The sequence below is a fragment of the Manduca sexta genome, unplaced genomic scaffold (genome assembly GCF_014839805.1).
Source record: "Manduca sexta isolate Smith_Timp_Sample1 unplaced genomic scaffold, JHU_Msex_v1.0 HiC_scaffold_1874, whole genome shotgun sequence".
In the NCBI taxonomy this organism is placed as follows: Eukaryota; Metazoa; Arthropoda; class Insecta; order Lepidoptera; family Sphingidae; genus Manduca; species Manduca sexta.
In genome coordinates, this window is record NW_023592782.1 from 6,730 (window position 1) to 31,998 (window position 25,269).

At 36.9% G+C, this 25,269-nt stretch overlaps 2 protein-coding genes across 2 annotated transcripts; one reads left to right on the plus strand and one right to left on the minus strand.

The window, feature by feature from the left end:
* LOC115452499 (tyrosine-protein phosphatase non-receptor type 9) lies at positions 1-16,797 on the plus strand (the record flags this gene model as incomplete). The annotated part of the gene is given in 12 exon segments (XM_037445612.1): positions 1-209; positions 1,736-1,848; positions 3,250-3,370; positions 3,530-3,606; positions 7,396-7,469; positions 7,471-7,586; positions 9,563-9,726; positions 13,291-13,520; positions 13,975-14,168; positions 14,381-14,457; positions 14,724-14,881; positions 15,400-16,797. Coding segments are annotated over 12 exon segments (1,605 nt in total), but the record flags the coding sequence as incomplete, so codon positions are not given.
* LOC119191745 (bumetanide-sensitive sodium-(potassium)-chloride cotransporter-like) lies at positions 16,785-24,810 on the minus strand. Its single transcript, XM_037445613.1, is given in 18 exon segments — positions 16,785-17,014; positions 18,096-18,229; positions 18,447-18,586; positions 18,687-18,841; positions 19,271-19,389; positions 19,847-20,058; positions 20,711-20,952; positions 21,118-21,276; positions 21,514-21,518; positions 21,603-21,738; positions 21,823-21,944; positions 22,153-22,384; positions 22,655-22,846; positions 23,195-23,334; positions 23,661-23,769; positions 24,111-24,250; positions 24,253-24,369; positions 24,594-24,810. Coding segments are annotated over 18 exon segments (2,664 nt in total). The 5' UTR covers positions 24,796-24,810; the 3' UTR covers positions 16,785-16,906.
* Positions 24,811-25,269: the final 459 nt, after the last annotated feature.

Genomic DNA, 25,269 nt, shown 5'->3' on the forward strand with positions numbered 1-25,269 from the left:
GGTGGTTACCCGGCGAAGTTAAAGAAGGTGCTAATAGTGACGGCGCCGCTGTGGTTCAAGGCGCCGTTCCGCATCCTGCGGCTGTTCGTGCGCGAGAAGCTGCGCGAGCGCGTGCACACGGTGAGCGCGCCGCAGCTCGGCGTGCACGTGCCGCGCGCCAGCCTGCCCCGGCAGCTCGGCGGCACGCACGACACCGACCACACTGCCTGGTGAGCACTATAATATAAACAAATGTTACTACATATTGATTCTGTACGCAGCTATGTCTCTGTTATATAGCCTTAATATTAAGGTTGGTTAAAAGTGGCACTGGTATCTTGCTGAAAATGGTCTTAACACACTTTTTTGAGTGTTTCATAGTTATAAGTTAGTTTTCGCAATAATCCCTCCTTTTTTCCAAGGTCAGTAATGATTCATAGATTGTCAGTTATTATCTGGTTATCTGTAATTGCACTCCCCAATTTCCTTTAAGTACCCATGCTCAGTTATGATGATCTATGATTACTATATTCGCTACAATGTCACAATGACTAGTCAGCTCTTCGCGATTATTACGACACAGATGTTTTCAATTTTATTCTGTTTGAATAAAGCTTTTCCGTAAAATATTGATTACCCCATAAACTATGAAAACAATATTCCAAGTAACCATGTGTGTCTACATGAATATCGAATACACATTGTGGGGTTGCTAGAGTAGATATAAATGGTAAATGTCGTATGTTTTTTCGCCATTGTGTGTAGGCATAAGGGACAAACGGCAGTTTTCTATTCTTTTTATTTTCTCTTATCTCCACGGTTCCCTTCCTCGGGGATCTAGAATTCTTTTAAATTATTCATTGGTAAGTTATGGTCGCTATGTCGCGCCGAAGTTATTTATGTATAATATGTTCCTGTGATATAATAGAAATCTACAAGTTGAATATACTGCGAGTAGCTAATCATATTTTGATATATGTATAATCTAACATTGGAAAATAATTTTAGGTAGTTCCAAGACAGTGGTTTTTATTTTAAACTCTTACGGAATCAAATTAGATACGCGCTGACTAGTAATATAGAAACATTATCAGGTTTACTTTATTTTCGTGTAACCAGTGAGCCTAAAGCTTTTATTTTGCGACTGTTGCCTCAGTTAGTGTGAGGCAATTAGATTTTTGTAGAAAAGATTATTTACTACAAATCTCTATACACTTTTAGGTTTATCCTGTCAAACGATTCCAGAATATGTCACACACGCGAACACTATCGATTATGTATTATGGAATTGTCATAAATTGGTGGCGGTTAGCAACGCGACGAAGTTCGCCGGTTGGCACACCCCGTTATGGCAGCGTCGCCAGTCGATATTTATCGAGTGAGCGTTCGCGTGACCATCCATCGATATGCACATGCCAGTAAGCCCCACACTAGAGTGTAATCACCGGCCTTGTTCCACAAATGTAAACAAATAGGTACTAACCACTTCTTGTAATTCTTTAACTATGGCACTATGGCAATCCGATCGCTCCTATTACACGGATCTTATTAAAGCTGGTGTAATGTAGGTGTGTTCTCTGCTTACCCTTACAAAGGGAAACTGGCGTGATGCTATAATATTCGTATCTTACATATAATAGTTACAAGGCCGGAATTGATAGGTCCTAAAAAGTAATTATTTGAACAGTGGGTAGTTGTTTACACTCTGGGTTCAATGTTGTTCATTACACTATAAACACGTGCGTGTTGTTTCCAGGTTGGAACATTGCAGAAACTGCTACACGAATAACATACAGAACTCTAAATTAGACGGAGTCATCGATGAATATGTAATCAGCAATCACATACCCCCGGTCAAACCCCAAAATGGTGAGTACGCGCTGTTTAATGTTTAATAACATTTACCTAATCGTAATCTTGCATGTTTATTATGTTTGTACCGGGTCGAGGTTATTAATAATGTACAATATGTGTGGACTATGTATGACTGCATGAAATGTTAACAAAAAATTATTATAATGAATGAATCCCTTGTGAATGAATGTTGATAAATCAGCTTTGTCTTGACGTGTGTTTATTATTCTGTCGTGTATGCATAACTTTGCTTTGGTATTTAAACTTCGATTAAAATATTACCTGAAAAATTATGCTATAAATAGATTCATTAGCATTTTTCGAAAAAGGAACGTTGCCAATTGTTAGCGACATTTACATAATGATTAAGGAATAATTTATAACGTCAGTTCATTGTACCGTTATTATAATTGATGGAACATGACAATATTACTACAGATATTATCTAAAATTGGCTGTCAGCGTTGTTTCATATTTGTGACGCTTGATTTTATCAACGCGCTATCGTAATCAATGAGCACCTTATCAATTATCAAGTTTGGCCGATAAATGATTGCCCATAAAGCGAATACAACGAATGTGTTTTGAATGAATACAATAAGGTTACAATATCGCCCATTAAAATATAAATGTTTGACTGATACACTAAAGATTGTGAAACAAGATTTTTTACTATTGTTCACGATAAAAATAATAATTAGACGTTGCGTCTGTGCGGGGAATAACCCGGCAATTACGAGACGTGAATTACGTAATGAAAACAAATGAATGGTGTACAGGCGTTGTGCTGATTTTAAAATGCGATGTAGATGGCATGGATATGCATTTCGACTTCGTATCGGTGGTCATGTCCAAAATAATTATAACGGAAGCTAAAATGGGTGCTACAGTTGGTCGGTCGTTGCCGTTTACTATGCGCCGATGGCACGCACCACGCGATGCCTACTGACTTCCCTTTTGGCGTTGAACAATAGGCGGAGTTCCTCACGCATCGCATTAAGCTATCAATCAGTTGTTTTTAAATAAGACACTAATTACTAGATAGCGGGAAAAGCTGATTATTTCACGTCTAATCCCGATAGAGGCGACTGTTTATCCCTAAATATAGTAACAGGTGTAATGTTATTTCCTCATAAGCAGTCGAGGCACGTGTTTATATTTTCAACTCACCATTTTTATATTTCCGAGGGTAGGTTTACAATCTGTTAATGTCGCCTCGTTCATTGTCACATAATAATATTTGTCCATTATTGTTTCATTATGTTTTTATTGTGGACTTTATATTTAAATATTTTAAATCTGTTCTATTTTGCATGTAACCACCTGAATTTGATTAATATTATATTAATACAATTTTGATGTCGTTCAGTATTATAAATTAGTTGAAGTGGTATTTGTTTGTTTTGCTCGTGGCAGGTATAATAGAGCGCGAGGGAGATCGTGACATGACCAGTGACCACGCGGTGCGGCTCGGCGACAACACAGACATGCACATCAGCGGCGACCCGCCGTACACCTGCGACCCCAGCCCCTTGAGGTGACCCTCATCGCCTATAACAGTTTCACTCCATATCTCTCACGTTACTCGATTCCATTTAATTCAACAATTCCATTATGCTTGAGTTGTATTTGACAATAATACGCGGATCAGTGTTGTGCGCGCGGTCGTGTTGACTGTTCTGTTCTCGTCCCGCAGGCACACACACGGCTATAATGGCGACATGAAAGGGCGACACATAAATTCAGGAGATGAAGACGACTTAGACATTAGCAGTGAGTATAATTTATGGGCTTAGTGCCAAACTACCTAAATCCCAAAATGTTCTGTGTGATATTTGGCAATCCGTAGCACTTTTCGGGATGATCTATACTGATATATAAAGCTGAAGAGTTTTTTCGTTTGTTTTAACGCGATTGTCTCAGGAACTACTAAACTGATTAAGATTTTTGTTCACTAATAGGAAGCTACATTACTCCCGTTTATCCCGGAAAAAAAATCAGGCGGACCGAGCCGCAGGCGAAACCTAGTGTTGGATAAAGTACTTTTTACGTTATGATTTATGCCCTAGTTATTGTACGGTAGGGTGGAGCGTTAAAGTATGGAGAAAAAAAAGTCATCAAATCGTTTTTGAACACCTGCGGAAAGTTGCATATGGCAAAATTATATGTAAATATATTTTTATTTAATTTTTGACATATTTTTTAGCCCTCTACCTTAGCTCAAACTTTCAAAAAATACACCAAATAAGATATTTTTTAAATCAGTACAATATAACATAAAAAATGGTAATCTATTATATTTTAGCGTAAAGTTTAAAATAAAATACTAATACTATGAACTGAATTCTTTACTGAGGGAAAAGCATGAAAAATCAATATGAAATTGAAAGTGAAAAATAACAAAATTTTGAAAATTTGCGTAAATTATTCAGATTTTTTGTGTATTTTTAAATGGTATTTTTTGTTTCAAAATATGGCATAATTGCGCGCGATTTTATGTTAGATCGAATAAATCCATCTCTTGCCTTTTCACCGGCTACCATAATTGATGCTTCAGTGACCATCTTTACACATCGCTCTACTGCTTGTGTATGACAAGGATAATCCGGCAACTTCATCATTACATTGGAGTTTGATACCACCAGACCTTTCAATTCCATGTCACTGACATTCATTAGCACCGGAGGATCTGTAACATGTGATTCGCTCCAAATAATCATATCGGTATGGTTTTGGACTCAAAGTTTAACTTCGGAACTTTAAATATTCTTAGCCCAGATTGTTGATTTTTTTTAGCTCCGATTATTCTCCTTAATCCCAATAATTTTATATGTGGCCGGATATTGTACAGCATTGCTAAAAGTATGTTTTCAGGATATACAAAAAATGAACTTCTTTGTATAACAGGATCAATATCTTTTTAAAGTCAGCGCCCAAACATCGAAAAAATTCTATTCATTTGTAGATGTGGGTCCGTCCTTGTTTAAACGAACTTTCTTTCTTTGTATAAAACCAGACAGGGACATAAAGTTTTAAAAGGTATTACATGAATTTAATTAATTGAGAAGAAGGGTTTGATGACGTTATGTATAGTCTTAAGATTCTGTTAGCCGTTGTTAAACATCTTGAATGAGATATTTTTCCTGGATTTCTGTTAGACAAGCCTTGAGAACATGAGCCGCTACTTATAGCTTGACACATTTGGAATTTCTGATCTATAAACAGACTATTTTCAGTTTCCTTCAGAAAAACAGGCACGTTTGACGGTATAGCAAAAAACTCAGTGACAGGAAGATCCGTAAAGTTTTCCAACGCTTTCCCTATTGGCCCGGAATGGAGTTGAGAGCTGCTGGTAGCTCCATCTAATTTTACAAACAATTCGCGAAAGGATAGTTCATTCGTATGTAGTAGACAAATAAACCAGTGCAATGATCTGCCTAAAAGACTTGGAAACAAAATAAAAAAGATGTACTGAACAATTAATAACAAACGTAAGCCCGGAGTTCCTTTCTGCCATTCTTCTTCGGGTAGTCATGACTTAGGTAGCTAGTAAAAGGCTGGTAGGTTAGCTAGATTAGGGCTCATGTCCTCGCCGGTGAGGAACGCGTTATCCTTTTATTTCCCCCTACCTGCCCGCCGAGCTAGTTACTTCGGTTTGTACCTTGTATTCATTATAAATTTTATCCCTAATTTAAAATGATCAGAGTTATATAATTAATTTTAATTGTTATTTAGAAATAATAATTATAATTATTCTTATACATTGTTTTGACGTATCATAAGTGTAACTTTGTTTGCCTACGTGATAAATAAAGTATTTTATTTTATGCAAATGTGAAACGATTCACCCCACCTTTCTAACCAGTTTTTGTAGCAGTTCGGTCGCATCCAATAGCCAACGAATTGTTCAAATTTATATGATTTTTAGTATAAAAACAAGTGTATTGAATCCGCTATGGCTTGTCCTGTACCACACAACGTAGTTATAAGCCCTAAATAGGGTGATCCTGACTCCATTATTAAAGCAATATGTTCTCTTGTAACCGTAATTATAGTTTATTTTGTTCGTATTCATGTTGTGTTTTTATTGCTTAGTTGTTAAGTTTTCAATGTACGGACTATTTATAGATATAAATATAGTTATTAAAGGTATTTTGAGTTACCTAACAATATAAGAAATAATCACTTCTTGCTATATGATATATTTAAAAATATCTCGATTTGACGATTTTTCGTGACCTTCAATCGTCGGTAGAGGGCTAAAAATAGGTTCCAATATTTTTTTTAATATCTTTTTTATAAAATTGAGTGTGATATGCAACTTTATAGTGCTATTCAACATCGAAAATATAAAAAAAAAAATTGACGCTCCACCCTATTGTACGGGGCCCATTGTTTGCACCACGGAAAAAATACAATCGATACTTAATCGGATATCCTTGATGATTTGTTTAAATACGTTTTACTCTTTCAACTCTTTTGTCGCATAGACAAAAATGAAAGCTTGCCAAATTGACAATTGATGTCACGCGGTGTTACGTTTCTAAACGTCATTATTTGTTTTTTTGGTTCCATTTTACTATTGTTTTATTATTATTTTGTGAAAATGGTAAATCTGTGCTTAAACATTTAAATGGGTCAGTTTTTGATACATCGCAAGGGTAGCATTGGTGGTACGTTGACAAATCTGAATTTGGTACATTCGATTGTAGCAATTTAATGTGGCAGCAAATAATCGATAAAAATGGTTTTACGATTGTTATAAACGTTCGCGAATTGACGACCGATCGCGGATAACATAAAAATAAATTGGTAAAGTGGGATTGCGTGCGGTCAGGTCCCGGCAGCCGATGATGCTTCGCGTTTTAACAACATTGCTGTTGAGTGAGTCCGGAATTGGTTTAAATCTCATGATAGATTCGGATATAACAATGTATATTGGATATTCAATTGCCAATTTTCTACGCCTTGAACACTAAGGTGTAACTGTTCCCGAGTATGTCATTCAGGCGCCAAAGTCAATATTAATTTTCGTAGTTATTGAACTTTAAGTGCATTGGATGAGTTATAATTGTAAAATGCAATAAAGATATCGGCATTGAGTTTTGCATGTTGCTTGAAATGAAATGAAATGATTTATTTGAATCTGTAAAATGTTATACATTATTTAGATTCCGTCAATATTAACTCTACCACCACCAGCTCGGAAAGCAGTTTCACCAGAGAAGAACGGGCAAGAAACTGTTGCTCTTTTCAATCAGTTTAGGGTAAAGACTACAGTACATGATAAAGTGAGAAGTGAAAAAAAAAATAGTTTAAAACAAGTTTGTAGCAGTTCATTTATAGGCTCGTGAAATAAGGAATAAATTAACCCTCTCAGGAATCATGACATTTCACTATTATCCTTATAATTATTTCCTCCTTCCTTGTTGTCGAGATGCAAGGTGCAATGAGTTTTGATCAAAATTTAACATTCCTTAGGGTCTATCAATACAAGGTAGAATGGTTGTTCTAGTAGTGCGAGACTAGTGGGTTAGTATTGTTTATGTTGCGTGTCGGTAGCGCGCGGCACGTGGTCGTCGGGCGAGGCGTCGCCGGGGCTGTCGGACGAGGAGTGCGGCGGCGGCGGCGGCGCGGGGCGAGGCGCCCGCCGCGCTGCTCGCGCGCCTGCGCACGCTCGGCCGCCGCGGGCTCGCCGCCGAGTACGACGACATCCGCGCACGCCCGCCGCACGGCACCTTCCACAACGCCAAGTCAGTACTCAGTACCGCACGAACAACACACACTACACTCACTACACTCACTACGATACCATACCATAACAGCCGCCAACCTTGCTGAATGTATAATTATAATTACTTAAACAAAACAACACACACTCACGCTTTTGTAGTAGTAGATAAAAGTGCTGCCAGCGCAGTTGCAAAAAAACCTTAAGCGATGTTAAGAATAGCATGAAAACTTGCGTGTACAAACAGTCACGACAAGGTGACTTCTGCTTATATTGAAGCTTACAGGATTTCGACAACTCGCAGATGTGTTAGAACTATTTAAGTAAATATTATCGCTAGTGTTAACGCATCCGGTAGTTCTTGCGCAATATATTGTTACTATAATTTGCAACTTTAAAGCAACGATTAGCATATATCTAATACACATACATAGCGATACACACACAAAAGTATATATATCGCTATACCTCCTGGTGCTGGTCACTCGCTCGCGCACGTGCTGCCTCATAATGTTCAGCACGCTACACTTTACATGTCTATTGAATTGTGCACTTCATATATACTTCCTAATATAAGACTAGTGAGAGGGAACGTTAATTAATTATTATTCAACCTTCCTAGCTATTTGTTTGTATTTCATTTCTCCGGTGCACCTGATATTATGTAGAGTGGCGTCAAGATAAACCGCCGATTGATAATACATGATTACCCTTCAAATCAAATTAAATCGTGTGATTTTTGGTATAGTAGTTGGTTTTTATATGTATTTTAGTTCCACGAAAATCGGCCTTATCTATATCATGTTCAGCCAGACACAAAAGTAGCCAAACGAATTAAAAACTTAATCTTCGTTCAGAGATTAACTACAATCGCAATATTATTTTTGTTGATACGTGCACAAAAGTGTAAAGCGATTTGAAATTTTGCATTTGTTCAGTTACTTTTGTGTCTGCCAGTACACATTACGTATATCACGCTTTCAAAATAATATAACTATGCCCTTCGATAATGAATGATATCTATAAGTGATTAAATCATAGTATATTTGACCTCACCTAATTATTTTTTAATGGAAAACAACGATAATGCTGAACATTGCCAGTAATTATTTGATAATAATGAATTAATTACGCTTCGCGCCAGATAAATTTTAATGAAACATGATAGCGTTTGAGTAAATAACGGCAATTTGTGGGTTCAGTTTTCATACCATGGATATTTTATAAAACATTTTTCATTCACAGCTTACATAATGCTAGTTGTTGAAAAATGTTGAGTAGACATTTCGCAACAATGCGATGAATAGAGGTTAATAATGGGGAATTGTACATTGCATTTTGCACAATAAGTGCACTGTAAAAAGAGCGGCATAGAGCGGTATCGTCATGAATGGACCATTTTGTTACTTATAAGTTTCATAACAGACATTATGTTAAACAAATTTTAATAACTTTAATTTATTTTATGTCCAATATAAAATGTCTTTAGTTAATATAAGCGACTTTATCCAAGTAATAATTAAATATTTTTATGTACCTTTACTTATCATAAGTGCAACTATGTTCGCCTCCATGATGAGTAAAGCATTTTATTTTATTTATTTAATAATTCATTCACTAATAATCTTAACATATAATAATTTTGTAACTTACCGATATTCATTATTTTATTACACATACACACACACACAATATCACGCATTTATTCCCGAAGGGGTATGCAGAGGCGCAACCAAGGCACCCACTTTTCACCAAATGTGTTCCGTCCCATGATGTGATAGGGGGAGAGCCTATCGCCACATCGGGCACAAATTGCAGACTCCGGGCTGATACTGAGCAGAAAAACCGAAATATCACTTTGCCCGACCCAGGATTCGAACCCAGGACCTCAGAGCGTTGTCGTACCGCGCATGCAGTACAACTACGCCACCGAGGCATTATTTTATTACACTTCACATAATGTGGGGCAAGACATAATTATGTCCCTGTTATTTCCAGATTGCCGAGTAATCTAGCCAAAAACCGCTACACGGACGTACTGTGCTACGACCATTCGAGGGTGGTGCTCTCGCAGGTAGACCCCGACGACCCCACCACGGACTACATCAACGCGAACTACGTAGACGGGTACAAGCAGAAGAACGCGTATATATGTACACAGGGTGAGTTATATTCATGAATTTAATAAATAGGTTTTCGGGACACTGTTAATTCTATTGTATCTAATGGTAAATGGAATAAGGTGTATAATCGATGTAGTGTTGGCTGACGAGAGATGATTTATTATCCCTGGCCAGTCGACATAATTATGCCGGCCTGTTAAATGTAATGCTTCGATGTCTTGATCTGCCTTTCAAATAACAAATGTGTTAAGCATAGCCGAAAGTCAGACTTGTTGGTCTCACAACGTCCATTCAAAATACAAATATGTGCAAGTTTCTCTATATTTTTTCTAGGTTAGGAACTGAACTTGCGATCGTTTGTTTGACTGTAGTCATGTCCATTCTACGCTGTGTAGTTTGTTCATTTTTAATATTTACACAACCTTAATCCTATAATGAAGACCCATCCTAGTCCTGGTGGATAGAGAAGAACTATTAAACACTCAAAATATACTCTACTATATTTATTATTGCTCCTTTTCCATGAACATAATATTACAGCAATCTAGGCGTGTTGAACAAATTGAATTTGAATGTTGCCTTAATCAGCAAGTATGTTCGTAATTATAAACTTTGTACCGCGAAACACACTCGCGGTCTCCGCTGAATAACGGGTTATTTATAAAATGTTATTTAAGTAGAATCATCAAATGAGTTTTCCATATAAACGTGGAGTGGTGTGAAGTGATGACGTAATGACTGTCCCGCATTTTCTCATTTTGCTATTAAAGAAATTCTAAAGGTCTTTACATTTTATTATTTTTAAAAACCGTGCTCTTTTGCGCGTAGTAAACCTTAATGATAAACAAATAAAGCACCGGAAGGACATTGTGTTCAGTTCGCATTGAGTTATGAGCCATGAGCGTCATTTCGCTTCGCGGAGCAGCATGAAAAATGACACGGAAAATATGGAGGGTTGTGAAAGCAAAAATGGACTCTACGTTAGCTACAACACGAACTTTATTGCCGTGCCTAGTTGCCGTCTATTAAAATAAATAAAAATGATATATAAATACACAAATTTTACGAATACGTTACCCGAATCTCGGATTAATATGAGATAAATTCTACACAATATATCAAGAATGAAAATAATAGAATTGCGTATGACATTTAACACACATTTAACAGCAATTAAATTATGAGTCTATTTTACATATATACAAAAGACGAGTTAATTTATAATAAAAATCTCACTGTTGGAAGTATATTGACACGGTTTACTGTACTCGTAAGGGCAGAAATATGACTACAAAAACTGTCAAAGTTCTTAACAAATTATGTCACGATAGACGGATCGCATTAAGTGTCCCGAAGTAAGGCCGGCGGCATCAATAAAACTTGGGTCACGGTCGGCTAACTAGTTTTTCTGGGGAAACGACACCAACTTTTCCTATTACGCAGTGCCGATTTCTCAATCGGTCAAATAGTTGCGTGATTCGTACGTCAATGTGCAAAGTTTTTGTCTAACTTATAGTAGTTTTATGTTTTGTGAATACGTTTGTGTCAAGCGACTACGATCCAGAGTCAATGGCTGTTTACAAGTCTAGTCTGTTCGATGTGCCTAGAGTAGGTTGTTTAAAAATGTTTTTATAAATAATTGCTTTGAATTACGAGACGAGATTGCCTTTCGCATGATGGTAAGCGATACGACCACTCATAAACAGTAGAAACACCATGAATTACAAAGTATTGTTCGGTATTTCATCGCGCTCGCTATTCTGAGACATGAGATGTTAAATCTTATTATGGCTACTAGTTACAATGGCTACGATGTTCTTTAAACTGGAACACAACAGTGACTACACACTGCTGCTTGGCGGCAGAAAGAGATATTGCGGTGGTACCTACCCTCGCGGACTCTCACATATGATGGACCTACCACCAGTTAAAAATTAATGGTTTGCAAAATTTACGACTTCTTTAATATTTTGCTCCTGTGACATTTCCATTAGTACGTCGGCAGGGAATTTTTTTGTTGCGTTTCAAAATACTCTTTTTGACAAGTACGTAATGGCATTTTTAACTGTTTGGTATTTAGTTTATTGTCATGTCAAATGCCTCTTTTGTGTAGGTGTACACGTTTCCCCTTTTTAAATTTCTCCGTAGCAATATGTTTTGGCTTTGATCCCGCGTTACGTAGAACGGTATAATTTCCATATGACGTAAATACGTGGTTCCGCGAATTGTTCGCAATTATGTACATACAGACCGATGTAGGGTGATTCGAGCCGGTAAACAAACGGGCCGCCACGCCACCACTCTGTTTCTTGGAACAAAATTTTCATGAATTTTACCAACATTAATTTATCATTCAAGTTGGCAGCCCGGCCTTCGTTCAGCCCGAAGGTAATAATGTGTCAACGGCTATACAAAAGACATTCATTTTAAAGTGTAACGTTTTCATGTTAAACTGCCGACCTCGCTCCGTGTTCATTTATATTAAATGTGTATGTTTTGTTTTTGCGTGGAAGCCTATTCATTGTAAACAAATCGATGCTATACATTCAGAGTACTATTTCCTTGGTAATTTCACAGGATCTATATTATGTTGTATTAAATTTGTATAAATCTGTATCACCAATTAACACTGCGTCAAAGGATGTCAACTTTACAATAGAGACGAAAAGAGAGGATCAAAAATTTTTGTGACACTTTTATTATGATTTTAGAAAAAAAAAACTAAAGTAATAAAAAATGTAATCAACCAAAGTAAAGATAATGTATTGTAGAAACATGATGTTCGATTCGTTAGCATTTTTCGATAAGTTAGCATCTAAAAATACGGTAAGTGCACCGTTTCGCAGGGGCGCCGCTTTAAGGAGCTTTTTGTGTAATACAAATCTTTAATTTTTTTATGGAAAAATAAAACAATATGAGCTTTTAAAAGAAAAAGAAATGACAATTTTTTCATTAAAGCCGCGTTAACGTAATAGTAGCGTATTGGTATGTGCTGGTTTTCAAATTAAATGTTATATTGATTACTAGCGACCCGCCCCGGCTTCGCACGGGTGCTATGCTGATACTAAATACACTACAGAAAAACTGTGAACGTTGTATATAAAAGCATAGCGGGCCACTCTGACTTCGCACGGGTATAACATAACAAAATAACAGTCTTTCTCCAATATTTAATGGATGTTATTATACATATAAACCATCCTCTTGAATCACTCTATCTATTAAAAAAAAACGCATCAAAATCCGTTGCGTAGTTTTAAAGATTTAAGCATACAAAGGGACATAGGGACAGAGAAAGCGACTTTGTTTTATACTATGTAGTGATAATTTACCAAAACAGTCCAAACGATTTCTTCGGGTAATATAATAATTTTAATATAAAATAAATTGTCCATAATAATTAATATTAATTTTATATGCACAAATTTGTCCTTAGTGAGTCATTAGTACAGTTACTTAACCACAAATAATAAAAATAAGTTGACCCAACCTTGAAACGTGCTGGCGCCGGTAATGTGATTGGACTAATTTATTAATTAGTATCTTTGTTATGGTTAGTGTTAGTTTATTGTAAGTTATTTTACACGAGGTATTCCGTCACAGGTCCATTGCCAAAAACGTTTGGCGACTTCTGGCGCATGGTGTGGGAGCAGGGCACGCTGGTGGTGGTGATGACGACGCGCGTGATGGAGCGCGGCCGCGTCAAGTGCGGGCAGTACTGGCCGCTCGGCGTCGGCGCACGCGCAGTGCACGGCGGGTTCGCAGTCACCACGGAGGCCATCGACCAAGAAGATGATTTTACTATTACACATTTGTTGCTTACGGATTTGAGGGTTGGTTAAATGTTACGTTGATAGTAAAGCTTGATGAATGTAAATTGTATTGTCTATTAACTAACAAAAACCACTTTTGTTTATAAACGTTTATAAGAAGCTTTTATTTATAACGTGATCTTTATGATTATTGTAGCGCATCTTTAACGTAGAATTATTTAGAACATGCAATAACAAAAGTTGTATAATGGGTAACATGTAATTTTATCTTAAAGATACCAGTAATAAGTTGACTGTTTGTAATACCGATGAAATATGTAGTGCAAATTTTATTCACAGTAGAAATCAGTTATAACGGTTTTGGATCTAGGTATTAAAATGTAAAGGTCTTTTTCAATAAATGTACAAAAAATAGTATCGTTTATAACAACTATCGGATATATCGTCTAGATTAGGTGGTTCCTTCAATATCGCTATAACGGTTTTCAATGTATTTGTAAATGTTTGTGTGCAGACGGAGGACTCGCGGCGCATATGGCACGGGCAGTACACGCGCTGGCCCGACTACGGCGTGCCGGGCGGGGCGGGCGGCGCGGGGGGCGGTGCGGGGGGCGCGGGCGGCGCGGCGGGAGGGGCGGGCGCGCGCGCGCTGCCCGTGCTGCGGTTCCTGGCGCTCGTGCGCCGCGCACAGCAACGCGCGCTCCACGAGTCAGTACCGCGCACTAACACATACTCCACACAGTACACAATTTCATATACGCCTCAAACTGCACTCGATATTGTTTACCGAAAACAGATAAATACATATAATATGTATACTTATATTACAACATTAACAGATGGATCGTTCATTAAAATATGTATTCATGTTTATTACCATATTGAAAATAGTATATAAATATTTTCTTAATTATTTCCAGATTGGGAGATGCTTGGGCGGGCCACAGTAAAGGACCGCCAATTGTCGTACATTGTTCAGCGGGCATAGGACGAACAGGTGAGTAACAATCTGATTCTTTGCATCAGGATTGTCGACTTAGACACGTTTGAATTCCATAATATTGTGGATTTTAATATAAAATATATTTACTTGCAACAGAATTCATTGCTACAAAATATTCACATTTGAACGTCTTGAAGTAATGAATCTATGGTATACTAATATAAACCATATGTTGAAACCCATAAGGTTGAATTTGAATGAACATTATAGAATATTTGGTTGTCGTGTGGAGCTAGTCCTGGAGCTGTGGTTGTGTGCAGGCACGTTCCTGACGCTGGACATCTGCGCGGCGCGGCTGGCGGCGGAGCGCGCGGTGGACGTGCGCGGCACGGTGGAGCGCATCCGAGCGCAGCGCGCGCACTCCATACAGATGCCCGACCAGTACGTGTTCTGCCACCTGGCCATCATCGAGTACGCGGTACGTACATACTTAGTTTCCACGCGACTTCCAAAGTAGACACCACTCGAAAACGTGACTCCAAGGATCTTAAGGGTACTCTTTGGAACTGTGGTGCCATGACAAATGGTTGCTTCCTCGCGGCGAACGCGCACACTTGTGCCTTAGTGGGGTTAGACTTAACAAAGTTCAGACTACCTCATTTAGAGAACCGCCCCAAGAAAGTATCGGCTGCAGACACAAGTATTAATTGCCTTTTCTGTACATACCCCACTTGTTGAATAGTTCTTCAGGATTTCGCTAATCCTGAATTCGCTATCGTGATGCAATCTTGTCTTGCTATTTCATAAGAGTTGCATTGTGCGTATTTTTTATTTATGGTATATAAATAATAATAGTCTAGCCTGGTAATACGTACTTTTCCATTACCTATGTCCCCTTTATAAACTCTTGATACTCTAAAAAATATTCTCTATTCCTTGCCTAAAAAAACTTTCATTTTTGACAGTGTTTCTCATTGCGTTTTTGTAAACTTTCAGGTGATGCACGGCTACTTAGAATCAGCCGACCTGTCCGGCTTCGACGACGATAATGAAGACGAGTCGGAATGAAGACTATCGCGTCCGTCCTGCAGCATGCTGTGAGTGCTGCGAGTGTGGCGAGTGTGGCGAGTGGCGCGAGTGGTACAAGTGGTCGCGCCGACGTGCCGCGGCGAGCCCGTGCCGCGAGTCCACCGGAATGGCGCCCTCGTCCAAACGAAACGTTCAGCGCTTAGCCTAAGCATAAATACTACATAAACAAAACGTTCCTGTAGCGTCGATAAGAACTCAGGTATTTGGAAGGAAACCTCGTGAATTCAAGTATTTATTTGCATATTAAAAATCTTTAATAACCAAAAAATATTTCCATAATTATTTATAATCTTATAATTTATTTATATGTTCTAAGAAGTATGGCTGTGTGAAGATTTCGCTTGTAATTTATGTAAAATTAGTTATGTTTTATATTTCATTATTCTCTTTGTGGATGTTAAAGTTCGATGTTCGACGGAAATTATCAAATGTTGTTACACTATATATATAATATGTATATGTATAGGTCGAGGTGCTTGAATCATTCATATCGCGTCTACGGTTTCATCTCCATTGTACCACGACATTTCCACAATGACGTGTAAATACGAGTACATTACATTATATAATCGACTGAAGGACTTGTCATCTTATATCATTTATATTATTCACTAAGCGTTTAGGCGTCGTTACGAATTACTAATAAATTTTACATGAAGATAGACTGAGTAATGTTAATATGCTCCACATTACGAGCGACCCACCAACGCATGGAGGCCCCGTCTCGGGCTACATACACGGACTTACAATTTGTTTCTTGTAACACATCACTGTCATGTATCAAACGTACGTTAGTAAAGGCACACGGCTGCAGATATATTTTCAGAGAGTAGCGACATATCTATTCACAAATATAGTTTATATCGCCGTCCTTACGCAACAGACATATCGCTAGACGTCTCGTGGCCAAGTTTCCTTCCTGCACAGTATAACGAATCTCTTAGCAGCGGACACCGTCACTTCAGTCCTCGTGATCATGCTTGACTCGTGCTCTTGTTAAAGTGTTCGGAGCATACAAACTTCCAATTCTGTATCGATTTAGATCGACTTATTTTTCGGCCGCGGAAACTATGTTATTGTGGATCGAATGAGCTAATTCTGCGTTGGAAAATGTGCCGCCCTAAATCTGAATTATGAAATAAATAAATTTCTCTTATTAAATATTGTTTAAGGTTTAAGAAAATTGTTAATTCTGGAGCAAACTGTTGATTCTTGTATCTGTAAATATTTTAATTTTCTGTTTTAAATCTAAATTAAAACCCTCGTGGTCTATGTGTGAAATAAAAGAAAACTTGTAATATATTATGTGATCGTTTTATTGAAACCTTATTTATATTTGGTACAATTATAAAATACTTGAGGTAATACAAAAATGATTGCAAACCTATTAGTATTATTTGACATCGCTAGCAAGCTACGCCGCCATGATGTAGGTGTTGTTGCCGCGGACGAACAGCATGGGCGGCAGGTTCTGGCTCACCACCTCCAGCCACGCCATGTACAGCGCCGCAGACACCGCGTCCTGCGACAACCACACGCATGCCTCAAACCCATTCAAATACGCACGATTACAAAACTATACTTATCTTAACACTTTGACTGCAGTGCTAAAACTATGAACTATCCTCCAGTGCGACCGCCACGCAGGGAGCGTATTATTCCGAACTGGCGTTAGGCTACGAAGAGTGAGTGAGACAACCTTATAATTTGGATAGGTACACACCAGTTATGTGCTGCAGTCAATTTGTTAATGTTTCAATTCAATTTTTAGATTGTGGCTCCATCGTTGGCAGACGATGATTTTGCCAATGTCAAAGTTGAAAGTAGGAAAAGTTCCGGTAAATTTTTATGGGTCTAATATTATATTATCTATGACTGTTGAGCGGTAAATAAACCAATGGCATTACAAAATAATCGAAAAACACTATACATAGATTCAGAATAAGAATATTATGAATGTATAAAATTATTAAAATTCCAAATATAAAAAAATAAATACAGTACAAATCAGAGATAAAGAAATAAACTAAAGAGAATATAAAATAAAATATGAAAAATCATAATCGATTATTAATTTTTAAAAATTTATAGAAGACTTTAATAAAAGGGGAATGGACTAAAGTTAAGACAAAAGGAATATTAATTGGGCGGGGGATGTCTGCAGGAAGAAGGTCATAGAGCGGGATTAAGATCCGACATTCAAAATAAACTAATCAAAATGAGTCATTTGGAAGCAAGTCAAATAACTGTTCTGATTGGTCCATTTTCGCGTTGAATTAAAAAACAATTTGATTCTTTGTTGAAAACCGCGGATAGATCACTGAGTAATCCGCTGACTGATCCCTATCGGATAAGCCGACAAATACATCGTACAGTCAACCTCGAATTAATGTGTATATGTCAGATGAAGGCCAAATGTATGAAGTAATTAATATGAAACATCTACCTGTTACGTATGCATTTGTTTAAGACTAATTACTAAATATTAGCATTCATATTAGACCATTGACATAAAATATTCATGAATGAATGTATGAAAACTCATGCATATAGTAGATGTATAATAATTGGTTTTCCAATAAATAAATATTTCGATACATTACCTTCCTTGGGAAGGGTAGAGAGATGACGATGAGGTCCGCTTTGTATGAATATTGCAGCAATAACTCCCGTAAACGCAGATACCTGGTGATCTTCTTGAGTTGTCTTTCGTGCTCAGCTTCCGATATAAGAACTTCTGCAAGCAAAATAATTATTGCTTAATACAGTCAGTATTCAATCGAATCTACCCAACAGAATCCGAAACTGATTTCATTTATTTTGTGGCAAAAAATTGTGTTGATATTTAAAAGCATTAAGGCGTTAAGAATTGACTTAATAACTAAGACCTTAAAATATGAAACTACCATATGGATCAGTTGTCTACTATTTCGATTGCATAAGCATAAACGTACCACTGTTTTCTGTTGTTTTAAAATCTTTTATTATACTATTCCATAACGCCCAACTATCTTCACTCGGCGGGTCGCTACTCCCCTGCACTAGCGTGAGTCGAGAATATTCTATACGGAATTTGGCAAGCAACTCTTCCATACTAGAAATAATATTACTAAAATTAATTTCAATATGACACCACTAAGGTATAAACCATTGTATCTGAATAGAATGAAAAACAAAGTACAGAGTAATCTTACTGTTTTTTCGCTTCGTGTACATTTAGTTGTCCTTTAGTAAATGCAAATATTCGCATCGGCATCTTCTCCTTGCGACCGCGCCGTGCTATAATGTACGGCAGAAGTATATTCAGGCCACCGTCATCGTAAAGCCACCACACATCTATGGAATTTTCCTGAAATATTAGATTTAGTATGTATTAGGGGTCAGTACACAATATATTGGGACCAGTGATATAATAAGGCTGCGCAATGAAGTGTTAAAATTCGGATTTTTTAAAAAGTGCCACGAGAAGGTTCAAGATGTATGTGAATCAGCAAACAATTTATGAATAGTAGGTATAACATACTCTAAAATTCTGTGTTTTAAGCATTGCGCGATTTTTGAATACTTATATTGTTTTGTTTGAGAACGATCAAATTACGTTCATGTCTAAGATACGCGCGTGACCACCAAAGCCACTCTATATATTTTGTTCAAAACTTGAGCTATCATTTCACGTCATCATGCATTTCGCATGAGTGCTGATTTTTATAAATATGAATTACTTATCAGTAGGTATTAAAACTTATGGCTAAAATTACTTACACTGGCTTTTACTTACTTGACTAAATGTTAATGGTTTGTGGTACACGGTATTCGGGGATGTAACTTTTGGCTCTTGTACAGAACTGTTTACACTTATCAAATCTGACGCAGCCGACAGCGAGGATATCGTTATATCTGAATAACAACAAATGCTTTTAATATGGGTAGGTACGTCATTACGTCATGTGGCATGGAACAGATTGGTTGCATCATAGATTAGTCGTCATTTATTTTATTAATGTCAATTTTATTTTTATTCAAAGAAAATCTAGAGATCAAAAAGAGCGACAAATAAAATCAAATCAAAAAAATCGCCCAGACAGCAAAAAAATACTGATGACCTCCAACAATTTTTATTATAATCAAGAGGTAGATATGCTATTAGTATCCGCAATCTGAATTAAGAATTCGAAACACACGAAATTGTCCCAATTGGGACTTATGGATACACGACGCGTAAATATCAAATACTAGATTGGTTTTGTTTCTACTGAATTAAACGTCCTATGTCTCATTCTTGTTTTCTTTTATTAGGATATATCGTATTCACATTTTTGATAATCATTGGGTAATTTTAATAGGAGAAGCTTACCTTTAGCCTGGCTGTCCGTCCATTCACTTCGGCTCGTGTCGTCCTCCTCAGTATCCGAGTTACAATTCATGAGTGTTAAAACTTCTGAATGCATGTTTGACTCGTCTTGATCAGTGTCGGTGGCAAACGATGGAGTTGGAATTCTGCTTTTTTTGCGTGCCGTGCCGGGCGTGCGAAATATAGCAACGGCAATTTGTTGTAGAAACGCATGTCTGGAATAGTGTTAAAAACGCAAATAGTAATTTATTGTTAAACAATAAATTTGAACCGCGTAGGCAAAATAAAGGCTTTGTTGTAAATAAAAAAAAAACATGCGTTATTATGATATACCAGGTCGCTGAAAACAGTGCAGTGCCATATATTATTATTATAAATAGAGTCTAATTGAAGATGTTTAGAGCATTTTTTTCCCAAAAAACTACGTGAAGTGTTTGATAGCTGAAACGCATCCGCGTTTTTTAATATAATGGTGAATAAACTTCCGGAGGTCCTTATGTCTTCAACGGTAGATTTACAAATATAAACTAAAAACAATAGACCCATTACCTTTTTTATACAACTTAATTATGAGACAAATAGACAGATATTAAATTCGACGTATGCCATGTAACAGTTACTAGGGTCTACGTTCTTAGAGTTCTATGGCAACTGTTGTCGTCAACCCTCAAACTGCATACTAGTTACAATTGATGCAATGTCCTTCAAATCGGCATAAAACAAAGTTTGCGAGCAGTTCCTTAACAGCAGAATAGACAATATAGTCATACTTAGCACAAGTAAACAATCAGCTATAATAATCCGTGTAAGTTTTGTGATAATCTGGAAAAGAAGTAGGTAGAGTCGATGAATATTTTTTGTACTCACTGAATAATTTTGAAATAGGCGTTAATATCTTTTTGACTTGAAATTCTCCATTTCTCCTTAAAACCAAGGAGAAGAATGTTAGGCGAGAGTCTCCCCAGCCCGGCGGCTTGAATGGTCGCTATGGCGCCTCGTTCGAAACTATAACCGTGCACTAGAACGTAGAAAGCACGATATTTGCGTGAACGAAGCCAATTTTCGGCAATACGTGTTCGAACTACGCGTTCTTCGTACATTAAAGTACTCTGGAAAAAAATAGAAATATACGTGTTACAGTAATTAATATCCATGTTTCTCCGTTTATATATAGATTTAGGAGACGTACAAAAAAGCATTTATTAATTTAGAGATTCTAGATTTCTGTTCTTCGTAATAAGTTATTTACGTATCAAATTAATACTTTTTTTTACCTGATCTATGTCAGCAACAACCATGAATGAACCAATTTTTGTTATCAGATTGGCAATATCCAAGAGAGCCGGTCTCAAAAAAGGTTTTCCGGCTAAAACTAATAGCTGAGGATTGTACGTCTTGCTGTACCCCGTGTGTAAAAACAACAAACATGGTATCTAGACTAAAGTAGTAACTACACTACTTATAGGGAAAAAATACACGTCTATTGTGTTATAGTTGGAATTGAAGTAGGTAAGCATAGCAAAAAAGTAAGTAAGTACATGTTGTTTTAGCATTGTGTTTATCCTTTCTTGTATATAAGGTATGCTTAGTCAAAAATATTTACTATTGATAAATGGGTTAACAATTATTACAAATCTTTTACTACAAATTATTATTGATTGTAAAACTACATTTTCTACATCGTATTAAACATTCGTAGAATTTTAATTTGTTGTATGTAAATTACTTATTTGTAGATACTATTATAAAATAAATATACCTGGGTTTCTATAAAGGACTAGTAGATATAGGGTCATAAATATAAAGATAGTTGTTAAAGCCATAATCCAACTTATGATTAACATTATCATAGCGCATATTATAAAGCCGGCGAATGATAACCATTTGTTGTAGAACTGAAAAAAAAATACATAACACTAGATAATATTAGGAAAGTGTATGCTGGTAAAGAGCGATTTATTGAAATGAACTTAGCTTACCCGAAATGTAGGTCGCCAATTAAGATGCTGGACAAATGCAGCGTGAAACGTACAGAAATTAATGAGCGCATAAGACGCCAAGTAAAAGTTGGTAATCAAAGGCGCTATTGTATTCAAGTCAGCTGAAAAAGTAACAATTTAGTTTATTACACTGTAGAGGAGACATTGCAAAGGTTCATACGGTATTTACGAAGTCCTTAGTTGAGAAGTAAAATATTTTAAATTTGCGTGGTTAGATGGCATAATATGTTCAAGTAAGAGTAGCAGTGGAATATTTCTTGTTAAAATAATTTTAGAAAATTGAAAAATAATAAAAAAATATATATTTACCAATAAGCAAGAACAACAGGGAAACGCAAAACGTAAGAACGTATCCTCTATACGGCTCGCCGTGTCGTCCGTAACGCTTGGAGAAGAAGATAAGGCCAGGGTATATCCGGTCTATCCCAAGTGCTTGTATCAACCGAGGCACTGACAACAAGTTGGTCAGGGCGGTGGACAGCGTGGCCGCCCAGCAACCCGCGTAGATGAGAGGACCCCATAGCGCCATTAATTGCATTATCTTTAATATCAATATTATAGAATAATTTTTATTTAACATCAATAAAAAAAAACAATAATGCAGCAAAATTAATATTGTGGTAAAACGTGCGATCAAGCATCTAAAATCCTAGGAACCGTTAGGTATGAACTAACTTAAATTTACATAACAGCGTTGACAATAAGTGTTATAAATGCTCTGAATAACAAATATCAGTAATTTTTTTTAATAGATATAATACTATTAGGAAAAGTGCCTATGTATTTATTCCAAAAGTTGTAAAAACCTTGCCTGATAGTTATTATGAAGCCCATACTCGCAGTTAGGTTTGCACGCTTCGAGGGCGGCTGCGGTTAGATTGGACGTGTCACCGCTAGCGTCACGCAGGGCACCCATACCAGAAAGCACGGCCATGGCGTAGTAACTGGTTATCGATATAACCAAAGATAATAGTGTGCCTTTCGGAATAGCTGTCGCCGGATCCTAAAAAAATATAATCGTTATATTATTTCCTACGAAGTAAGACAACATCTGGATTCTAAGCACCATTGGACATGCAATTGATTGGTTGTTATTGATTGAACACATTTGTTTTTTTCTAGCAACTTTAAGGTTTCAACTATTAAATAAAAATATATTTACACTTCCCATTCTGGTACGATTATATCACTACAACAATATTTATTTTTAAAATATTACGTAACTCAAAATATAGCAATAAAAGTAGACAGCACATTACGCATCTTAATTGATGGACAACGTCATGCTAAGCCAAAACAAGCAGAGTAGATATTAGATGATAAGCGAATTTTGGGAAATGTTTAATGACACCTTGAGATCACCACAAATGTTTGCTCCCGCTTGCACTCCGGTCACGGCGGGAAAATAAACAGCGAAAACACTGAAAAAGTTATGCTTTTGCCCTTCACTGTATCGAAAATCTGGAGCCCAGTTCGCTGTCCCCATTTCTACTGTACATGAAAAAAGAAATAAGTATTAATTAAAAATGTAGCCCACTTCACTTACATTAAACATTGCTCAAGCGTGTACAAACGAGCTTTCATAAAATTAAATAGTTGATTTATCTCTGATACTTATTAACATAGAGTTCAATTTGTTTAAAATCTCTACAAAATATAAGAAATAAGGAGAAGAGAATGCTAAATTCTTGAGCCGAGCGGTAAGCATACGGAGACGACTAATAGACCCAGAAATTATAGGTATTAAAATATCCCCATTAAAACCTTATGTATCTTTATTCCTCTTTAACATTTAAAGCATCTATAATAATACTCACAGCTTATACCAAAGAATCCTTCAGCTTTGGTCTCATCATCTAAAGGGCCCAGAAATGCTCCTATGATATAATTAAATATAGCTAATACTATTACTGTTATGAGAAAATTCTGTAAAAACAGTTACATATTTATTATAATATTATTGTCAGGCCTCCCGTATGCTAGACTACCACTGCATTAAATATATCTGCTGCCAAGAAGAATTATGAAAGCATTGTTGTATTATAGTTTAAAGGACTTTGTGTCCATTAAATTACAGGCTACTAAGATACTTAGCGTGCGATGGATGCATGCAATGTAATGTTATGCAAAGCTCTTAGCTCTGAATTTGAAGTGTGTATTGTCTCTTTGTTACTGTTTATGGCAGACGTGACTTGCAGTCCCGTCATTGATTTTGCCAAAACTCAAATAACTGACGCTAATGACAAAATTAGCATATAATAACTCACTTGTGCCTTTGTTTCCCAGTCCATACCCACGGCGCAAATAATACACATTACGAACAGGGCGATGGCTCCCACAATTCTAATATCATTGACATTGTTATCAATAATTTTGACACCGTGCGACTTGAGCAGTTCGTTAAGGATTCGCAGAAACCTATTGTGTTCATGCTCGCTGCCACAGCATTGGCGAATGCAAATATTATGCCAACTGACGCACCCAGTTCAGCTCCTAAAGATCTTGAAACTAGGTAATAAACACCGCCTGGAAGCACAATAGGAAAATTAAAAATATATTTATATTAATTATAGTTAGGGCTGTTAATATTTTTAATTAAGTGGTTGAGAATAGTTATCGAGTTTATCGCTTTTGGTTGGTTAATGGTGGTAATATACGGCTATCAAGAGAGGTACTTTATGGCGGCTTATCCCCATAGACGAGTGGAATAAGTGCAGACGAAGTAAACAATATAAAATGATCACTGGTACCTCCTTGTAATTGTCCGTTAGTACAAATAGCACTCAAGGACAGTGTAGTGATGAGGAACACCACTCCTGAAAGGGTTATGATGACAAGAGACAAGCCGATACCAGCCTGCGCCACCACCCACGCGATGCGCAGAAACAGCATTACACCCCAGATGTTTAAGAGGCATGGTATAAGTACACCCTGGAAAGAAATCTTTAACATAGAAGCGTAAACAAAAAATTGAGGGAATTATAGTTTCATTTTTACTGTTTTACTAAGTGCTATTGTATGTACGAAAGTTTGTGACGTTTGTGAAGTAACATACCAACCCGCACTAGGCCAGCGTGGAGGACTAAGGCCTAATCCCTCTCTGTAATATATGAGGCCCGTGCCCAGCAGTGGGACAGTATATAATTCAAGGCTGATATTATTTAGAACCTAATTTGGTATATATATCCAGGATTTATTTATTATCTGGTATTTTTTATTTCGGAAAAGTTATACGAATTGGGACTATTACTTTTTCCGGGAAAGGTTATAAAAGCATCTGGAGCCGCGAGCAAGAAACACCAGTAGTTAATTAACATGAAACACATTGGCCTTGCTCTAATTGCGTTCTCATATTGTAAGAATTTAAATAAGGTATGCTGATACTTCATTATGTCACGATAAAGCAGAATACGCTAAAGCCTTGTG